Raw genomic sequence first — 17,903 nt, 5'->3', positions numbered from 1 at the left:
CCATTTGATTGTTTTCCATGTATCTCCCTGTTATCAGACAGATAACCTGTGGGAAAATAAGTGAAATGTGGAGGTAAATAGGTTACAGGAAAGAAAACAGTTTAAGTATATGTATACCTAAAACTCTAATAACCCACCTTCTTATTGCTGATTTTTCTCAGTGCACGCTGTGACAACGGATCCATACTCGTGTCTGACATCCTTGAGGCTCTTTTGCTCATTTATATGCATTCGGTCCGGAGGACACAATATCGTTGAATAGCTGCGTAAGAGCGAAACATTATCGTTTCATATCCGTAAGGTCAGCAAATGTCGTTTGGTGAAGATTGAATGGAGCTGGAGAAGGGAATGGGAATGGGGATATGCCACATGCGTTGCGGCATGCAACATGTACCACACGAGGAATCAAGACCAGAACCGAAACAAGCTTCATTTCGGTTTCGTTGGCAACCAAAACAAGTTTGACAGCTCTTGGCCAACACTGGGCAACACTGACAGATACAGATAAACCAAGGAACTCTTCTTGCCACTGCATCATGCCACAAAGTTCATTGCCACCGAGTGAGAGCTGATGAAGCAAGGAGAATCTTGAGATTAAGGAGGGGGTAAGTATATTGTATACATGTATGTTACACGAAACGAAAATGATGCTGGTAGTTGATTTTTTATTATGAAGCAATTTACTAAACTATAGTATTACCTTTTAAAATAGTTTTCTTTAAAATAAACTCATAAAAATCAGTGCCAATTCGGTAAAGGCTTAATAGAGAACCTACTTTGTAATATAAACAATTGATTTATCAAGAATTTTAATACCATAATATAATAGAATTTGTAGTAAAATATCTATACTTTTTTCCCATGTAAATGAATTGCCAGCATCATGAAAGTGAAGACGCAAATTGCTGTCGCTATCAACGGCCAACTTGCTGAACAAGTTTCAGTTCTATTCTCTCTACCCCAGATAAAAGTAAAACTTAAAATATATATAAATGTATATATATAGTGGCCCCAATCTAGGGGAAAAAGTGGAAGAATGGCATAGAGCCATGGTGGATCTTTTGAAATGCATAAATCGAATGCATTCGTGCGAATTAAATAAAACGCCAGCTGCCATTATCCCATATCGAAGCCACATTTATGCTTTGGCGTATAAATCGATGGCTGCTGTGGCAGCCACTGCTGCAGCATCATCACAAATAAAACATTCATTCGGATTGACATTTTAAAATGCTTTCCATGCACACAAGCTTGGGAAGTGGTCGAATCTATATGACAATGGAAAATGTATCTTTGCCATTTGAAATGGCATTGAATGACTGCAACTAGCGCGAATAAATTGTATTTTAAAACTTTTGGTCTCTGGAAACACATATACATATATATATATTTTTTTTTTTGCTTCCTGATTTGGATTAGTAAATGTTAATTAGCCAAATGATGTTTTCAATTTATTTGCGGAAGTGGCTAGCAGCATGCACTTGGTCATGGAATTGCCTAACGAATGTTGGTTTGATATAAATGCATTTATTTATTATTACATTTCCGAAATATTTTTTAGACCAGTTGTCAGAAATTTTGATTCTTCTTGATCCTATTAGCAGAATTTTGTACCTTTTTTTATTCGGTTAGATTTGGTTTTATTTGGTAGAATTATAATTTTAAGAATTTAAATGTAGCTGGAGTTTTTTCTTTGCTAAAGCTAAAACATTTATGAATAATTGGTTTATAAATCATTGATTAGACTGAATGATTTTTAATTGCTGCTGTGGATTATATTTATTTATTATAATTTCAAGGTTTCTTTGAAAATAAATAAGAATTGAATTCTCCTTTCTTTTATTGCTAATTGAAAACTATTTATCAATGTTTATATCTGATTGTCTAAGGTTAAACAGTGTGTAAATTAAGGGTTAAAAAGAATATTATTTGTTTTTACTATATAAAAACACTTAAAATCTAAAAATGTTTGCATAGATGTGTAAAAAATATTATATCAATGATGGGATTATCTGGAACATATACTGACAAAGAAACGTTTGCTCTTCCTATTGCTTTTAAATCCACACCTTCACTTTAGTTGAATTTAAAATTATTTGATATAAGTTCCCCTATTGTCGAATTGTGAAAATTTTCTATAATTTTTTTCCTAGCTTTGATAAGGTTTTCCCTGCCACATTAACCGCTTCATTACGCGCACATTCATCGTCCGACGTGACATTTCAATTGGCCCGTGTCGGGCCAAAAGACTACATAAATCCCCGACGCTTAACCCATGGCGCACCCTCACCTTAAGCACTTAACCCCCCCAAAAAACTACAATGCCCGCACATACACACCCACACCCATACCCACACTCAAACGCATTCATATTCGCACTAGCATTCACATTCACGTTCACGTCGGGAGTCATAAGTCGCAGGAGTGGCGAATGCATTGCACGTACAAAAACCTCAAACTAGGAGCAACGCTAAAAAGTGTAAGAAAATCAGCAACTAAATGGCGGGGGAGATCCGGATACGGCTAGAAGGAAAACTCTGGGGGTGACCTGGCACATTTCGCTACTTAAAGCCACAAAAGCCACGGCAACGCACACACACACATGCTGGGAAGATGCGGCGACGTCTTTAGCACCGCCATTGTTGTTAATTTTGCAAGGCAACGTTGGCAGGCGACTTAGCACCGGAAACGGAAACTACGAGCACTTGGCTGGCTCGTATGTGTATGTGTGTGTGTGTGTGTGTGGCATTTACAGTTGAGTTATGAGCGAACATAAATAAGATGGCATGGCGGCATGGCAAAATGGCTGCCAAAGTTTCTACGGAAATTACCTGAACTACGTCGTTGACACAAAATTGAGCCAGAAGCTTGGAGCAGCAGCACTTTGACATTTTGCCCTGCCCACCTCACCTCACCTTGTTTTGCGTATTACCGGATAACGGATCACGTAATGTGACGCCATGCAATGCCTTCTGCAATTGAATTAGAAACCCAGTTAAGCCGCTGAGCACGGTTTGATGAACTGCTAAGCTTCCTGGAAAACCCAAAACCCACTTACAGACAACAACATTGTGTAAGCCCATTAGGCCTGTCAAAATCAGGCTACAAAAATTCTCCCCTAAACACAAAAAAAGGGTTAAACAAAGGCCAAAGACCGCAGGCCGAACAAAAAAGGGTTCTGGCTTGTTCCAAATTTATCTATGAAATATTTACATTTTATTGCAAGTTTTCGAGTGTCTCGCCGGTTATTTATATTTAAATTTCACATTAATCCCTTACAAACCCTCTCTTGCCGCCTTCCCCAATTTGTTTCACTTTCAGAGGAAGAGACCCTTTTTTTCTGGCGGAGGATGAAAATTGATTTTTGGCTTTTGTGTGGCAAAAATTTGCTTTTGATTTGAATAAAAATGCAAATGTCTAGACTGATGTCAGGGTTTGGGGGCGAGGTCTTGAGCAAATATTTATATTAAAGTAAGCGAGCAGCTTTGGGCACTCATCCGAATGTGATTCCTTATTTATTTTTGAACCGTGAAATGCAATTGTTTGGCCTTTGTTTCATGCTGCACTGACCAAGCCACATTCCTTGATATTTATTTCGCTTTCTTTGCCTTTTTCAATTTACGTTCACCATAATTCAGCAAAACGTTCAAATGGCTTGCAATAAATTCGCAACATCACGGAATAGGGGTAGGTAAGGGTTGGGAAATCCCGCACGATTTACTTGCACATGCAATATTTATACATAAAATGTAAACTTTTCCGTTTTACTTTATTTTATTTGCACTCTATTGCACACAATGGCAATTTATGTTACGCCATTTCCAGCTAGAGGGAGAACATAAAGTGTGCAGACCGAAATATAAAACTACATATGGAAGAGTGGTAACTGGTAACTGGCCCCTGGCAACCATGGGGGTCATGTGTGTGTTGGTCAGTGTAAAACAAATGCTGACAAGTGCAATTATCCCGGGCCAAGTCCTGCCCTTGTAATGAATGTAATGCCAGCAAATGGCTGTATAAGTGCGGTATATTCCACTCCGGAATCAGAGTGTTTTCAGCTTGCCAAATGGTCAGTGGAGTAACTGGTGGAGCAGAGGTGAAGCAGAGGTGAATCCTGAGGTGGTAAGAGGTCCTGTGATTCCCGTTAAGACCCATGCGACATTTCGGCGAACTGCCAGGAGCTTTAAGATTTAAGCTGGGAAAACCATGACTGTTCGGTTATTTGAGGCGCTTATAACGGTTTATTGCACTTAACCCTCTTACTTCGATCGGAATTAAAGGCCCCGATTAAGTCAGTGCATCGAAAAGTTGAGTGAGTCCTTGCAGAATATGAAGAGTCAGTGATAGGCATAAATCGAGTGAGTAAAGATACCTTGTTGTTTTATATTGACTTGATGAAAATCTATTGAAAACGGGAAAAGTTATATTTTTTTTCTTAAAATTTTCCGATTGATCCTATGGCAGCTATATATGTATATATATAGTCCACCGATTCGCCAAGCTCTGACTTATATACTGGTACAATTATATAGAAGAATAATTCCATAGTTTAATTCAAATGGCTTGCTCTTAAATTTGTTCCAAACAAAATCTCGCACATATGTGCTTATAATTCCCAACTGGTTCTAACATCCCCGGAACGAAGTGACTGCTGCCGGCCAAGTCTCAGAAATGTGTTGTGTTACAAAAGTTGCAAGTCATTGTTTATTAGTGTTCAAAGTTAGTTACTGATCATTCATAGATACTTACTGGTCATAAATGCTTACTGATCATAGTTACTTACTCCTCATAGACACTTACTGTTCAGAGTTACTTAGTGCTCAAAGTTAATTACTTGATTATAGTTACTTACTGGTTATAAATACTTAATGTTCATTGATACTTACTGATCATAGTTAACTACTGATCATAGTGACTTACTATTGAAAGATTGTTACTGATCCTCTACATATAACAACCGTTTTTCTGGCACTTATATTATATATTATTCCGAAATTCTATAATAATACAGACGGACGTGGATAGATCTACTCTAAAGATGACAAAATGTAAGTGAATATCCCCTCCACCTCTTAACTTAAATTTTTAATTCCCTTTTTTATTATTTCTATACCATCCGGAAGTTAACATAACATTACCTTCAAAACATTGTAGGGAACGAATTCCTACCTTCTCACTTGTCCCTGCCTTAAACCTTGTTTTATCTTTGCCCACTAGTTGCCACGCAATACTTAAATGTTAGCATCCATAAAAGTTGGCTTCACGTTTTAGCACCTGTCCTAAATGAATTTATGTCACCGGCACTTCATTTAAAGGCCCAACAAAAACAAAAAAGGAATCCAAAAACGAAGGGAAAACGGGAGCGAGAGTAAAATAAACTCCAGTCACTCCGCAAGTCTAATATTCAGACCAAATGCAAGGCACCACAAGCTTGGCAAGTTTGCGTCTTGTGTCTGACATTAAATTAATTTGTTGCCTACAACTTTGCCGGCGGCAAATAGTGCCCATGGGTGGCCTTGCTTTCCTTTTACTTGCTTCCTCTCGCAGATACAACTCCAGTACGGTTCCTATCGGGCTGCTCCCGGAAAACTTGTTAAAGACGAAAATAACAAGAAAAGTTTTAAATCATTCGCCAGTGCCAATGTCGCAAAAGTTTTGGGCCCAACCCCTACGAAAAAAAAAGAGCTCTCAGAACCGAAACTAAAGTGGGTTCTTTCGGTTATAGGAAAAGAGTAGAAGAAAGGCGTGTGTGTTATGGATGTTGTAACTGCTGGTCTAGCTGGCATTACCCATAATATCGGTAGCCCCGAAGGCGTGTCAAGGTTGTTTGGATTTCTCTATATACAAATACTTATATATGTATACATACCGTTCCAGCTGACAGAATTATGGCTGGAGTACAACCATCGCCCAGAAACGGGGGGAATCACCCGAGTACTAAATCTTTGCCTTAATAGTCAACGCTTTGGGGAAATGTTTATTGCTGTTTGTACTTAGCCAGTAACCCAAATTGATAACAAAAATAAACTTTACCATGGACAGAGATGCACTGAATGAGGAGTATTTACTGAATAGTATTTGTCGGTGGTAATCTGGTAAACCATTTTTGGAGTGGTAAAAAGTTGTGTTTGATTCGCTTAACTTGGATTATAAATCTCTGATTTGTAAGGGGTTTAATTTTGAACTGAAAAATTTTAGACTAGACAGGAATAGAACTTATTTAAGCAATTTTATTTGAAAAAGTTATTACAAGTCTATTTAGGTAATCAATTGAGGATTATGTATTTATTTATTTATTGTTATTACATGATTTATACAATAAATAGTTTTCAAGGCACTGGCTCATGCATCATAATGGCAATAAGTAAGTGTATTTTTATATTCTTAAGTCTCGCAAATTAAGCATTCCCAAATAAATACTTTCACCTTTTAATTCAATTTTTAAGGTGCATTACGTCTCGCTTCATTGAGGAACTTGACCCACAAGGAGGTTTTATAAACTTAAGAATGTGGAAAGTCCATATATGACCACCTTGTACCATTTCCTTTTCTGTTGCCACACATTTCCAAGCCATTAGCTGCAACTTGACCAATTTGTTGATCGTTTGCCAGAACTCTTCAAATTTTTTTGTACCTTCCACTCCCTATCTCCCTTTGAAACACACTCGTACCTTACACCACCAGCTTTTTCACCCGCTTTTTCACTAGCTTTTCCACTCCTGCTTCCGTTCCGCCTTACCTCCGATTTCCCCACTTTTCCGGCAGCAGCAGCAGCACCAGCAACAACTTCATTAAAAGCTCGACACTGCAGCGGAGTAAACCAATTACAAGTTCGCAGGGGGGAAGGATCGAGGAGGATGTACACAAAATGTGATTAGAGTGCAATGCCGGAGCGGAAGCAGCAGCTGCTCCTCTTGGTTCCTTTCGCAGGATGCGGGAGCAGGACCACAAGATGCAGCGGCGCCGCTCATTGCAGGCACATAAACAATTTTATGGGGAAAATTTTATAAGCAACAAACGAGAATGGAAGCTTGTTAAATGATTTAGGACCAGTTCAGAGTCCAGCGTCCATGGGTCCAGGGTCCTGGCTGGTCCTTAACCATCTGCAATATGCTGCGACATGCACTTAAATCAATTTACTTCTGCCATTTGGTCGTGAGGAATCTCTCTTTTTCAACTGCACATGAAAGTTGGCCAAGGAAACTATTAAATCGTGCGCATCGCCATCAACATGTCCTTTGGGTGTCCTTTTTTCTTTAGGACAGGCAACTGGTAGTAAATTAAATTTCACCCATAATAGACTTCTAACGTCATCGTTGGAAACACAGACACTGGGAAAATTAAAAGAGAACTAAAGTAATTGGTTTTTAAATAAAAGAAAACTTTAGTCTTGGAAGGAAACATTTCTTTGTTACATATTTAAGGTTGGAAATTACAAAATATTCAAGTTCCTATGCTTTTTTGATAGATTAACATTTGTGAAGAATATCTAGATCTCTTCCAACCCAGAACTTTTCTCTTTAAATTTTTTCTCTGTTTCTTCGAAGGAGCAAGTCTTGTGCATATTTTTTGTGACATTTATCTAGTCACTTTCTTCTTTCCAACAGCTAGTTTCCTTCGGTTTCCTTGGGTTTGTTAAACATTGTTTTCTTTGCACGCATATAAGTAGACTATGGTTTTCTTCTTTGGCCTCTTTGTTTTGCATGGCGTATTGGGTCATCGTGCAACTGCAGAAATTGCCCAGATCCCAGTATCTTTCTTCCTGCTAGCCCTTTTATTCCATCCCCTTTTGTTTCGACCCCTATTGTTTTCATCTCCCCCTTTGTTTCCTCTGCCTGCTGTCATGTGTTTTCCCATTACCAACTGCAACACTTCCTGTGCCATTGTCGGCTGACTTTTGTGTGGCTCACATGACGACGCCTCGTTGTCGATGGGGTTGGAGGTGGTTGGAGGTGGTTGGTGGTGTGGCCATCGCCTTTTCCTGCACATTTTACACATTTTCCCTTGCACATTTAATTATGAGTGCAATTCTCATTTGCATGTTGCCCCGGTCACAGATTTTTGTCCTTCACTTGGAGAAATAAGGGGTGCTTAAGTGCTAAGTAATTCAATTTGTTGTCCTTTGAAATTAAAGAATATTACGAATGATAAAGGGTATGTAAGCTTTTGTTTTATTTTCTGAAATAAAGCAATTTGTTTTATTTAAGTGTACTAAGGAACTGGACTTGGTTTACCATTTTATGTAAATAACGAGGCTCTGAAATATAATACTGTTGTGGTTTTCTCTAGGTCTCTTCTTTTAGGATTTAATCAATAATTTTATTTATAAAATGTTCCAGAAACCAAAAGACGTTCTAATACTCTTTAGAAACAAATACCTTCTTTTCCTTCTTATACAAAAAAAAGGTGTTCTAACTTATGGTTCTTCCTCCATCTCGTCCTGTCAATGGAATATCCCTCATTTCCATAGAAAGCTCAGCTGAATCGGTCGCTAATTTAATCAACCGGATGCGTTTAGTCATTTAAGGACGATTAGTGTCATTGAACCCATACACACACGGTGGCAGGCAGTGAAGTATAAGCAGCAGAAGGATGTGTGCAGGGTGTGTGTGTCCTTCTTACACATCTGATTAATTACAGGAGCGGCATGCATCTCATCGGACGCACATTACGCATACGCACTGTGGTACAAGATTGATGGCAGAACTCTCCTGCCCGTCTACGGTTTTTGATTGATTATATTCCTTCAGCAGTTTGTCCCGTGCAGTTTCCACTCATCATCAGCCATGCAAGTCGCACATCCTTCAGCTATTCATCAACAGCTGCCCGTCTAATCATGGCCAGCATGTTTTCATTCCCCTTTTCAAGTTGTTTTTCCCTTTGCTTTGCTTTCCTTTTTTTTAATTTCCTATTTTCCGCCGTTTGTCAGGGGACAGCAGCATATGCTCTCCTCCATTTTTCTGTGTTGATGAAATAAAGCTCACTTGACTTTCCGGGCACGTTGCTCTAAACAATTGCGATGCCTCGAAACATTTTCGGCATTTTCCGCAACTATTTGCGACAGCCCGACGCCTGTGGCTGCTGGTTGGTTGCCTTGGCCAAGTTAATGCATTTAAAGCTGACGAATTTCACGCTTAAAATGAGCTCTTTTATTTTGTTTCTCCCGCTTTCTAATTAGCATGCAAACTTTTGCCGAAACTTGAAGCGACACAGAAAATAATATAATATAATATGCGCCAGAAGACAGTTTGCTTAGCCGTCATGTGTATTCCTGGCACGCGACGCCTTTCAAAGTTGGCATTAAATTTCAAATTAAATTGCTGTCTGCAATGCGATACACGCACAAGGATATACAGAGACGGGATGCTGCTGCTCCTGCTGCTGCTGCCGGCAGGACATGTGTTAAAAATCAGCGTCGGCAGCATTTGTCCCCCATCACGTATACGTCACGTAGGCAGCAGCAGCAGCAGCAAAAGCAGCAACTACACGGCAACTTGTCGATTGGATTTCGGCTTAAAGCAAAAGCTTTAAGCCAAAAACCCAAAGAGAAATTACGCATACGCCACGTGATGCAGGCACATGGCGTTGTTATAAAAATAAATTTCAAACATCCAACTGTGCACAGAGAGAATTAAATTTATGATTTAGGAGTACAGAAGCTTAAGAGATGGTTAAGGATTTTATGAAACATTTGTGCTCAGAATTAAAGAAGAAAGTTTAAATCATTTAAGAATGCTAAGTACTTGAAAAGTACACCTAAAAATACCAAGAATATACAAAATACATGGGAAAACCAAAATAAACTTCAAGAATTCACTTGTACACAGAGAGAATTAAAGTAGAATCAGTACCGATTTAAGTGAAATTTTATCAATTTGGTTTCCTTTATTAATTTTTTCTTGATGGGCTTGCCATGGCTTAACTTAGTGTGATGATTTTTTAGAAAATATATACAGAAAATCAAAAGAAGAAAATTTAAAGAAGATATAAATAAATATTAAATAATAAATGTAGAGTTTAAGTTATGCAACAATTAATTACAACTATGAAACTTATATTCAACAATTTTAATGTTTTTTAAGTTTATCCTAATTGGTTCTATTATTTATTTATTTAATTATTTGCAATTTGAAAATACTCTTCCGCAACTGAACTTTAATGTACATATTTTTAGCTTATAATTTTCGAATATAACTCTTGATTTTTGTTCTCTGTGTAAGCATGTGTAAATAAGGAGACAGGATGCTCATGCATAAATCTCTTTCAACTAATCAGCCGCCTTCTGGGGTTAGCCGAAAGCAACGGCCATAAAGTAAAAAGTTTAAACAGCACTCGAACTTCATAAATTGCAGGAGGGAAAAACTCCAAAACTCAGCAGAAGGACTCGCTGAGGATAACGGCCTTATACGGTGGCTGTCAAAATAAATATAATAAAGCGAGAAAACGTTGTCAGCATTTTCGAGGGGGTCCTGCAGAGGCAGGAAGAGGGAAATGTCAAAATATTTAACAACAAGCCCATCATCATCATCATCAGCATCAGCATCAGCATCGACATTGAAATGCCTGCCTGCCAAGGTGCAAATTCAATAAAGATAAAAAGTTGTTTGGGGCCAAAGTCTTTTCCGGGGAGTGTGGGAGTGTGGAGTACGGCCAGGATAACCTTATCGAGTCCTTGTCACGCCCCAAAATGTTGACTGCTTGTCCCATTTCGAACATTTGCTTACGGCGAGAATTATTATTAAAAATTTGGCCTTTGTGGGGTATAAAATTCTACCAAAATTGAGTCGGAGATGGTTTTCCAGTTCAGTGACAGCTTTTCATTTGTTTTCCCTGCTGCTGCTAGCCAGCCATCCCAAACATTATGACAATCGTACGCACATCCCCCTCTACTCCCGCCTCGAAACGAATGGGATCCAGGTCAGATGGGGCCAAGGAGAATATAAGTCGACACAAGTTTTATCTTTACGCTTGCCTGCGTTTTTGCGGTGCGATGAGGATGTCCCAAGTCGGAAACAAAGGGCCAACAAAGTAAATTCCACGGCAATGAAGTGTAAAAATAACAAAAGCTGCTTTCTGCCATGCCTCGGAACGATGCGATCTACCTGCAGGACCAAAAGTCCAACGTGTCCTGCGAGTCCTGCAGCTTCTCCCACATAGTTGGAATTTAATTTCACAACAATAGCTTTTAAGCCCCATCTTCGGGGCATTTCCTTTCCCACTCCCCCATGCCGCCGTCGATTTGCCACGCAGGTTGACCAAAACTTTTGGTTTAAACATTTCCTTTAAAGTCATTTCACTTTTGGGGGTGGTTGCCTTTTAACGCACATTAAGCCCGAATGTGTCCTCTGTTTCCCTGTTTCGGTATTTCCCGTTGAGTTCCCTTTGCCTTGGCTTGGCCATTTCTTATGGCCATTTGGCTTTTTATTGACTCAAAGCGCGGCGAGGACTCTTTTTCGGGGAGCACATTTTTTCCCTGGTTCAGGTTCTCCTCTTATTTTGTGCTGCTTGTCACGTGGCCAAATGTCCTGGTCCTGCCAAGGACAACTCAAGATTGGCCCCGGCTCGCTTTTTATTATTCTAGTTCCCCTAATTGGAGGGCAGACAGTACGTGTGCCTGTGGCAATTAAAATTGCTCACATCCTGCACGTTCGTCCTTAAAGGCAATTAAACCGTTTTAATTAGTTTTAACGACAAGTATTTTGCACTCTCATTTGTCACCGGTGGTCACGGTCTTCATTAGTGGAGTGAGTGGTGCTTAAGATGGAAGATAAGTAACTTCGATGTGGGAAAATTCGCGGTCAGCGGTTTTCTCCGAAACTAATTGAAGTTTTCACACCATAGATAAACATATCAATGTGGTTTTAGGAAATATTTTAATGAAGTTTACTCGTTATCATTTGTAATACAATAAATCAGGAGGAATAGAACTCTGGAATAGTTTAAAAATAAACAAGTTAGTTTCTCTAGTAGACCAGGATGAGTATCTGTTTTAATTAATTATATTTATATTATTTAGTCATATTTGTTATCTTTGAGCATAACTACCCCTAAATAAAGAAGGTTTAATAAGCTTCTAATACCATACAAAGAATTTAAGAACTTTAAAGCATTAGGTATCTTTAATAGCCTTAAATCAAGGGATCTTAAGCCATATTCCTGGTATTTGTGGATTCAGAATTCAAAGCTAATTGCATATTAAATTATTTAGTTTAATGTGAGGAAGTCCAAAAAGGGCATTGATAGCAACTGGCAGCCAGGATTCCCTTGGTTCGTACTTCAACTACCAGAAAGGCAGAAGGACGACCACAATGAGGCAATTGCTTAGCCTTCATCAGGCTACATCCTCCTAACAACGATGAACAATTCAATTCAATATATTGAGAGTCAATTTCTAATGTTGCCATGTTCCTCCTCTGGACCACCCAAAGCCCACCCATTTAAGCCGTCTGGAGATGCTGCAGCCACATCCTTCCCACTCCCAACTTCTGTCTGTCATGTTTGTTTGCCCGTTGTCAAGTGTTTCATATGCTTGTCAAATATATATCTATATATATATTGGCAACACTTGCCGCAGCTGCTTTCCAGATACGACTCAGTATACATAAAAATATATAAATCAGTCCGGAGAGCTTGTCCAGGACACTTGTTGTCAATGAAAGATGTTCGAGTACCGATTTCATACTTTCCACTCCAAAAAAACTACTTGAAACTCAAGTAAGAGATTACCTCGCCCCCGCTCAAATAAATGTTTATTGCATTCTATTAGCCATATCTAAATGGGAATCTGAGTGATTTTTTTATGACCCTTCTCTCTAATCACCATCAAAAATGCCTCAATTAACATGCTCAGACGGCACAAGCACCCTCCAGAACTCGGAAAATATGGATGTAAAAGCCAGAAAAAATAATTGTTCTGGCAGTTGGAGGGAAGGGGATGGAGGAAAAAAACACAATCAAGGACCACATGTTAGGCTGCCAGGACAACGACCGCACATGTGTCTGTGTTGGAACACGTTTAAGTGGCCCAAAGAACAACAATAGAGGCCGAAACGCGCGAGTGTCTGGAAAACAAATTAACAAAGTTCACAGGAGGCAGGAAAAATATATACAAAGCAAAGGAGATCATGCCAAAAAGGATATGTTTCTATATATTTAGAGACACTCTTATCTAGACTCCACTTGGACATGGCAATTCAATCAGTGGAAAACCGACAACTGACTGCTGGAAACCCTCAAAACATATTTGCCAAATCAAAAATTGCACTCTGCTGTCGAACACAACCATCTCCCCCCATTGCAGTCACATCTCCACTCGACTACAATAAATTCGATTTTGCAACTCGTTGCACATCCCTCCCTCCATTGCCCCCTCCCTTCGCAAATTCAAATGGTTACGAAACTTTTAGCAAAAACCATAAAAAATATATATACAGAAATGGAGACAGAAGCGTATCAACAACAAAATTGTTTAGTGACTTTTGCCAGAGATGAAAAATAATTGAAAAAAAGGGTGTGTGTGTGTATTTGTGGCGAACAAGAAATAAAATCAGAAAACATCAAATCGAAACGGAATAGTTGCCAAAAAAAAAAAAGAAATAAAACTTTGGGTGGCAAGGCAAATGTTGTGCCAAGAGCAATATGGTATTGTCCCGAAACCGAATGAGATTGATGGCCACGGTCGCGCAAAGGCAAAACTAAATGTTCAGTGGGAAGTGAGAGTCCTTCGAAAGCTTTCAAATAAGCGAAATTGCTTGTACGGTTCCTGCTCGGACACTTGACCCTGACCTTAGGCACATTTTCACACGGCCAGAAACACACACTTAAGGAAATGGAGGAAAAAAATGAGGAGACTGTGGTGCTGCCATTGGCAGGACTCCAAAAAAGAAGGCTTATACGAGTCACAAATGCTCTTCCAAAGAGCTTCAAGGATAGGGATGAAATTGTAGTTAAGTTGGTTTAAAAGGAATTAAATATTTTCTTTAAAAGAAATCTTTTTACATATCTGATTATTATCTTATTATACCAATTTAATATACATTAACTTAATTGTAAAATATAATACTATTATATATATTGTAAAATGCTAATATTTATAGAAAATAAAATGATAATACATCACAGGTTTTTGTATTAATAATTTGGAATCATACTTTTGTACGCTAAATTAACAAAAACTTCAATCAAATCAATGTTTTAAAACAGATTTCCTTATATTTTCCCTTTATATAGATATATTCAAATTAATATAATTAGTCTGAATTTACTAAAAGTGCCTTATTGTTAACATGTTTTCTCATTAAATGATTCCCAATACTCCATCTAATATACAATTATTTTTTACATTATAACATAGTTCTCTGTTTTTTTAAAAACTTCCACTTCTACCGAAAACACCTTCGCAAAAATGTATCAAAAACCACGTTCTAAAAGTATACAAACTTGGCTGGCAAAACATTGTCTTCGCTAAGCTGTCATGTCTCAGGGAAAAACATGAAGGAAAAGCGGCTATAAAGCAGTGGAAAGCCCCGAATTGTGTGAGCCGCACATAACTTCATCAAGTTTCGCCTAACTCAGTGGCTCCGATAGGGAAAACTACCTCGGGCTAGGGGAGTCTAACACGAGAAGAAGAAAAGCATACGCCACACATGATGCTCCTTCCCACACACTCATAAAGTACAGCACAAATTTTTGCTCTTGGCCTGCCCAAAACACACACGCACACACAGAGGGCATTATTACATTTTTCACGCCAATAAAAACAAATACAAAAAAAGGCATAGATGAAAGTTGGCCCTGCTGATCATCAACTGCCTAAGCTTTTCAATGGCAGAAGTTCCCAGGGTTCGTTTTTCCATTCTTTCTTTCTCTTTTCCCTTTTTTTTGTTGGCAATTTCCGCTTTTCAGGGTCACTCACGAAAATTACTGAAATTGTATATCCGTTTCCGGTTGAAGTTGGTTCGGTTTTTTGGCCATCCTGTCGCCCCCGATTTTTGACAGGCATATCGAGTTATTTATTGGCACATTTGGCCCTGCCGTCCACCAGCAAAAATAGTTGCGACATAATTTATGGCGCATCGCGTATACGCCGCATTGCACATACATCTCTTTGTGTAAGTGTGTGTCCTTAAATGAAAATTATGACCGTATTCGAGAATTGGAAACATGAGTTTCGAGTTCCATTGGCACGGGCATTTTTCATTCGATACATTTGTTTGTGTGTCCCGACCGATGTTGTAATCCCCTTAAGCCCACACAAGTCAATTTACGGAGGCATCGACCATCGAACAACGAACTTGTGGAACAATTGTCGAAGCAATCACCAGGCAAATTGTCAAAAGCAACAAATCTCTGCCGCAGGTCTCGAGCACTGCAAGAAAATTATACAGTTTTTAGATGGATTTTAGGGAAAATCCTAAAAATATCAGCCTAATGTGATGATATTTTTAAACCTAAACCTACATTGTTTGTGAGTCTAAATAAGCAATTTAAGACGTCTTTCGAACTCTCAAATGAGCTCTAGAAATCCTAAAAATATAAATAAAATCTACTTAAAAATAAGACAAAATTATATAATAATATTTTACTTCAATTCTTGTACATGAAAACCATCCATAAATTTAAATGTCCCCTCACTCAGTTTAAATTTCTTTCTGATATTCGAATTTTTCGCGGTGCTACCAATAGTAATTTCCCCAAAATGGTTACCAATTTCATCCGAATGCATCACTTGACCGAATAAAGGCCAAGAGAGCAGTTAAGTGGCAACTTTTCTTCCGGTCGGGTTGTACTGGCCAGGAGGTTTGGTAAGAGTATTAAGGGTTTCTGTAATCATTACGACAAATTGCCGGGGCCAGAGGCAATAATGATTAATAATGAGGCAGCTGCAGTTTCTCCTCCGCCACAGACCGCCGTTGAAATGGCCAAAGTTTGTGCCTGCCGCTTGTGGCTTTATTAAAATAAATAACTGAGGTTAAGGCAGTTAAGGCGCAGGTAAACCCGACCCTTGCCTGCTGCTCCTGTGGCTTCCGGTTCCGTTATGAATAATAAACTTGGCGCGACTCAAAGTTTAACGATGCTCGGGGCAAAGTTATATAATTTGTCTAATTAAAAGTTTTCCTGATTAACCTGGCAGCCACAAGCAACAAGGTCGCTTACCAAGTGCAGCCGCCAGCCGGAAAAGTGAGAGACAATACAACAAATGTAGCTAGCAATGCAAACTGGTGGCTATTTGGCGGTAAATTCGACTTCCAAGTAGGGGAAAATAGTCGCAGTTTGGCAACATTTATTTTGGGGGGTTTCCCATGAAATTGACCCGAAATCCAGGGACTTGCGCTCGGTCGCTCGGTCACATTTCAGGCACACACATCAACCTAATGCACATTGTTTTCTAGCTTTCTCGTTTTTGTTGTGGCATTCTGTGTGCATTTTATTGCAAAACTTTCTCCACCCAATGTCCTGTGGAGTTGTCATGTGGGTTTCACCCAGGAATTTGTTGCAAACTATGGCAGCCAAGGGAGAAGGAAGCGGGTTAGCCTCCCACTACAAGGATACATATTTTAAAGAATCTTTGAAGATTACTTATAAAAAGTATATTGGTTATATTATAGAGGAGCTATTTATTATATACGTATATATATTTTTATTTATTCTTATTTAAAATATTTTGAAACTTTCTATTAATAATTATATATTTTATTTGCTTTTTAATTTTATAACCAAAAAACAACTAGTACTTAGTTACGCCTTAGTTATTACATGATTTTTAATCACGTGATTTTTATTCGCATCGATATATTAAAAGCAAACTTAAACAATAACCTGTGCTACAGTTTACACTTGTTAAAGTTTAATCCCTTTGGAACTTAACTTTTACCGGTCATAATAAAGTATATTAACCTTTCAACTACCTAAAAAGATATAACAACTTATTCATATCCTCCTGGCTATATTGAAATTTACCAAAAATAAAAATGTTGTAACAAAAAAATACATTTATGTTGATAACCAATCTAATTTGTTAATTTTATAATTTATTTAAGTGCCTTAAACATTGCAATGTTGCAATTAGTACAACGCGAAATGAGTACGTTAAAAATGGTAGTTCAAACAGATTTTAAGGTTAATTAACCATGATAAATCGTTTATAATTAGGGTCTTTAAAGTAGAGCTTGGGTTTAACCAAAAACCGATTTCAACCGGGTTTATTCAATCGGAAACATGCGTAGTGTCGGAATAGTCGGAATAATCTGGGTTTTTATTTGGCCCGGAATCGTACATGGAGGATTCGTTCTAAAGAATGTGATTTGTGAGTCCTTGGATACCTCATACGCGGAGTTCAAGCGTTGCGAGATGAAAATAGTGCGGCGTGGCGTATCCTCTTTTTACATGTTTGTAAAAGTTCACAAACTGCCCATCAATAGTGTGGATGTAAATGTATCTCTCTTCAAGAGATCGAACGGATATCGGCCTTTCCTCTTCAATCAGACCGTGGATTATTGTTACTACATGCGAAACCCGAAGGCACATCGATTGATGTATACACTGCACAAGGTTATGTTTAAAAAAACAAACATGAATCATTCGTGTCCCTTTGATGTAAGTATTTCCCGAATATAAAAACCAAACCAAACTATATTATATATCATTCATTTTCAGCACGATTTAAAAGTTGATAACTTTACGTATGATCAAAACGACATGATGGACTTGCCCTTGCCAAGTGGAGATTATATGGTTCAAATTATACTCGGAACTTACAAAATTTGGCGTGGAATAATAAAAGTTTATTTAAAAAAAATGTAACAAAAATAATAAATAAATAAATATATTTTAAAGTATATTTGTATAATTTTTATGATTCACTCTGGCAGCAGTGATTACAAATGCACATTAATTACATTATA

At 38.2% G+C, this 17,903-nt stretch overlaps 1 protein-coding gene across 1 annotated transcript; it reads left to right on the top strand.

Moving 5' to 3' along the window:
• The first annotated feature begins 501 nt into the window (after positions 1-501).
• LOC110190761 (uncharacterized) lies at positions 502-17,802 on the top strand. Its single transcript, XM_020961391.2, has 3 exons — positions 502-605; positions 17,152-17,595; positions 17,656-17,802. Exons 2-3 carry the CDS (start codon positions 17,218-17,220, stop codon positions 17,800-17,802), a joined length of 525 nt encoding a protein of 174 aa, XP_020817050.2. The 5' UTR covers positions 502-605; positions 17,152-17,217.
• The last annotated feature ends 101 nt before the right edge of the window (positions 17,803-17,903 follow it).

The sequence above is a fragment of the Drosophila serrata genome, unplaced genomic scaffold (assembly GCF_035046125.1).
Source record: "Drosophila serrata isolate PLE 108 unplaced genomic scaffold, ASM3504612v1 contig_272, whole genome shotgun sequence".
In the NCBI taxonomy this organism is placed as follows: domain Eukaryota; kingdom Metazoa; phylum Arthropoda; class Insecta; order Diptera; family Drosophilidae; genus Drosophila; species Drosophila serrata.
The sequence above is the reverse complement of the archived record's forward strand: the minus strand, read 5'-3'. Positions and strand labels throughout refer to the sequence as shown.

Excerpts from the sequence above, each read along its gene's own strand:
- LOC110190761 (XM_020961391.2), top strand. The coding sequence starts at position 17,218 with ATGCGTAGTGTCGGAATAGTCGGAATAATCTGGGTTTTTATTTGGCCC. Across the intron at positions 17,596-17,655 it reads ATCATTCGTGTCCCTTTGAT|CACGATTTAAAAGTTGATAA; the intron begins GTAAGTATTTCC and ends ATTCATTTTCAG.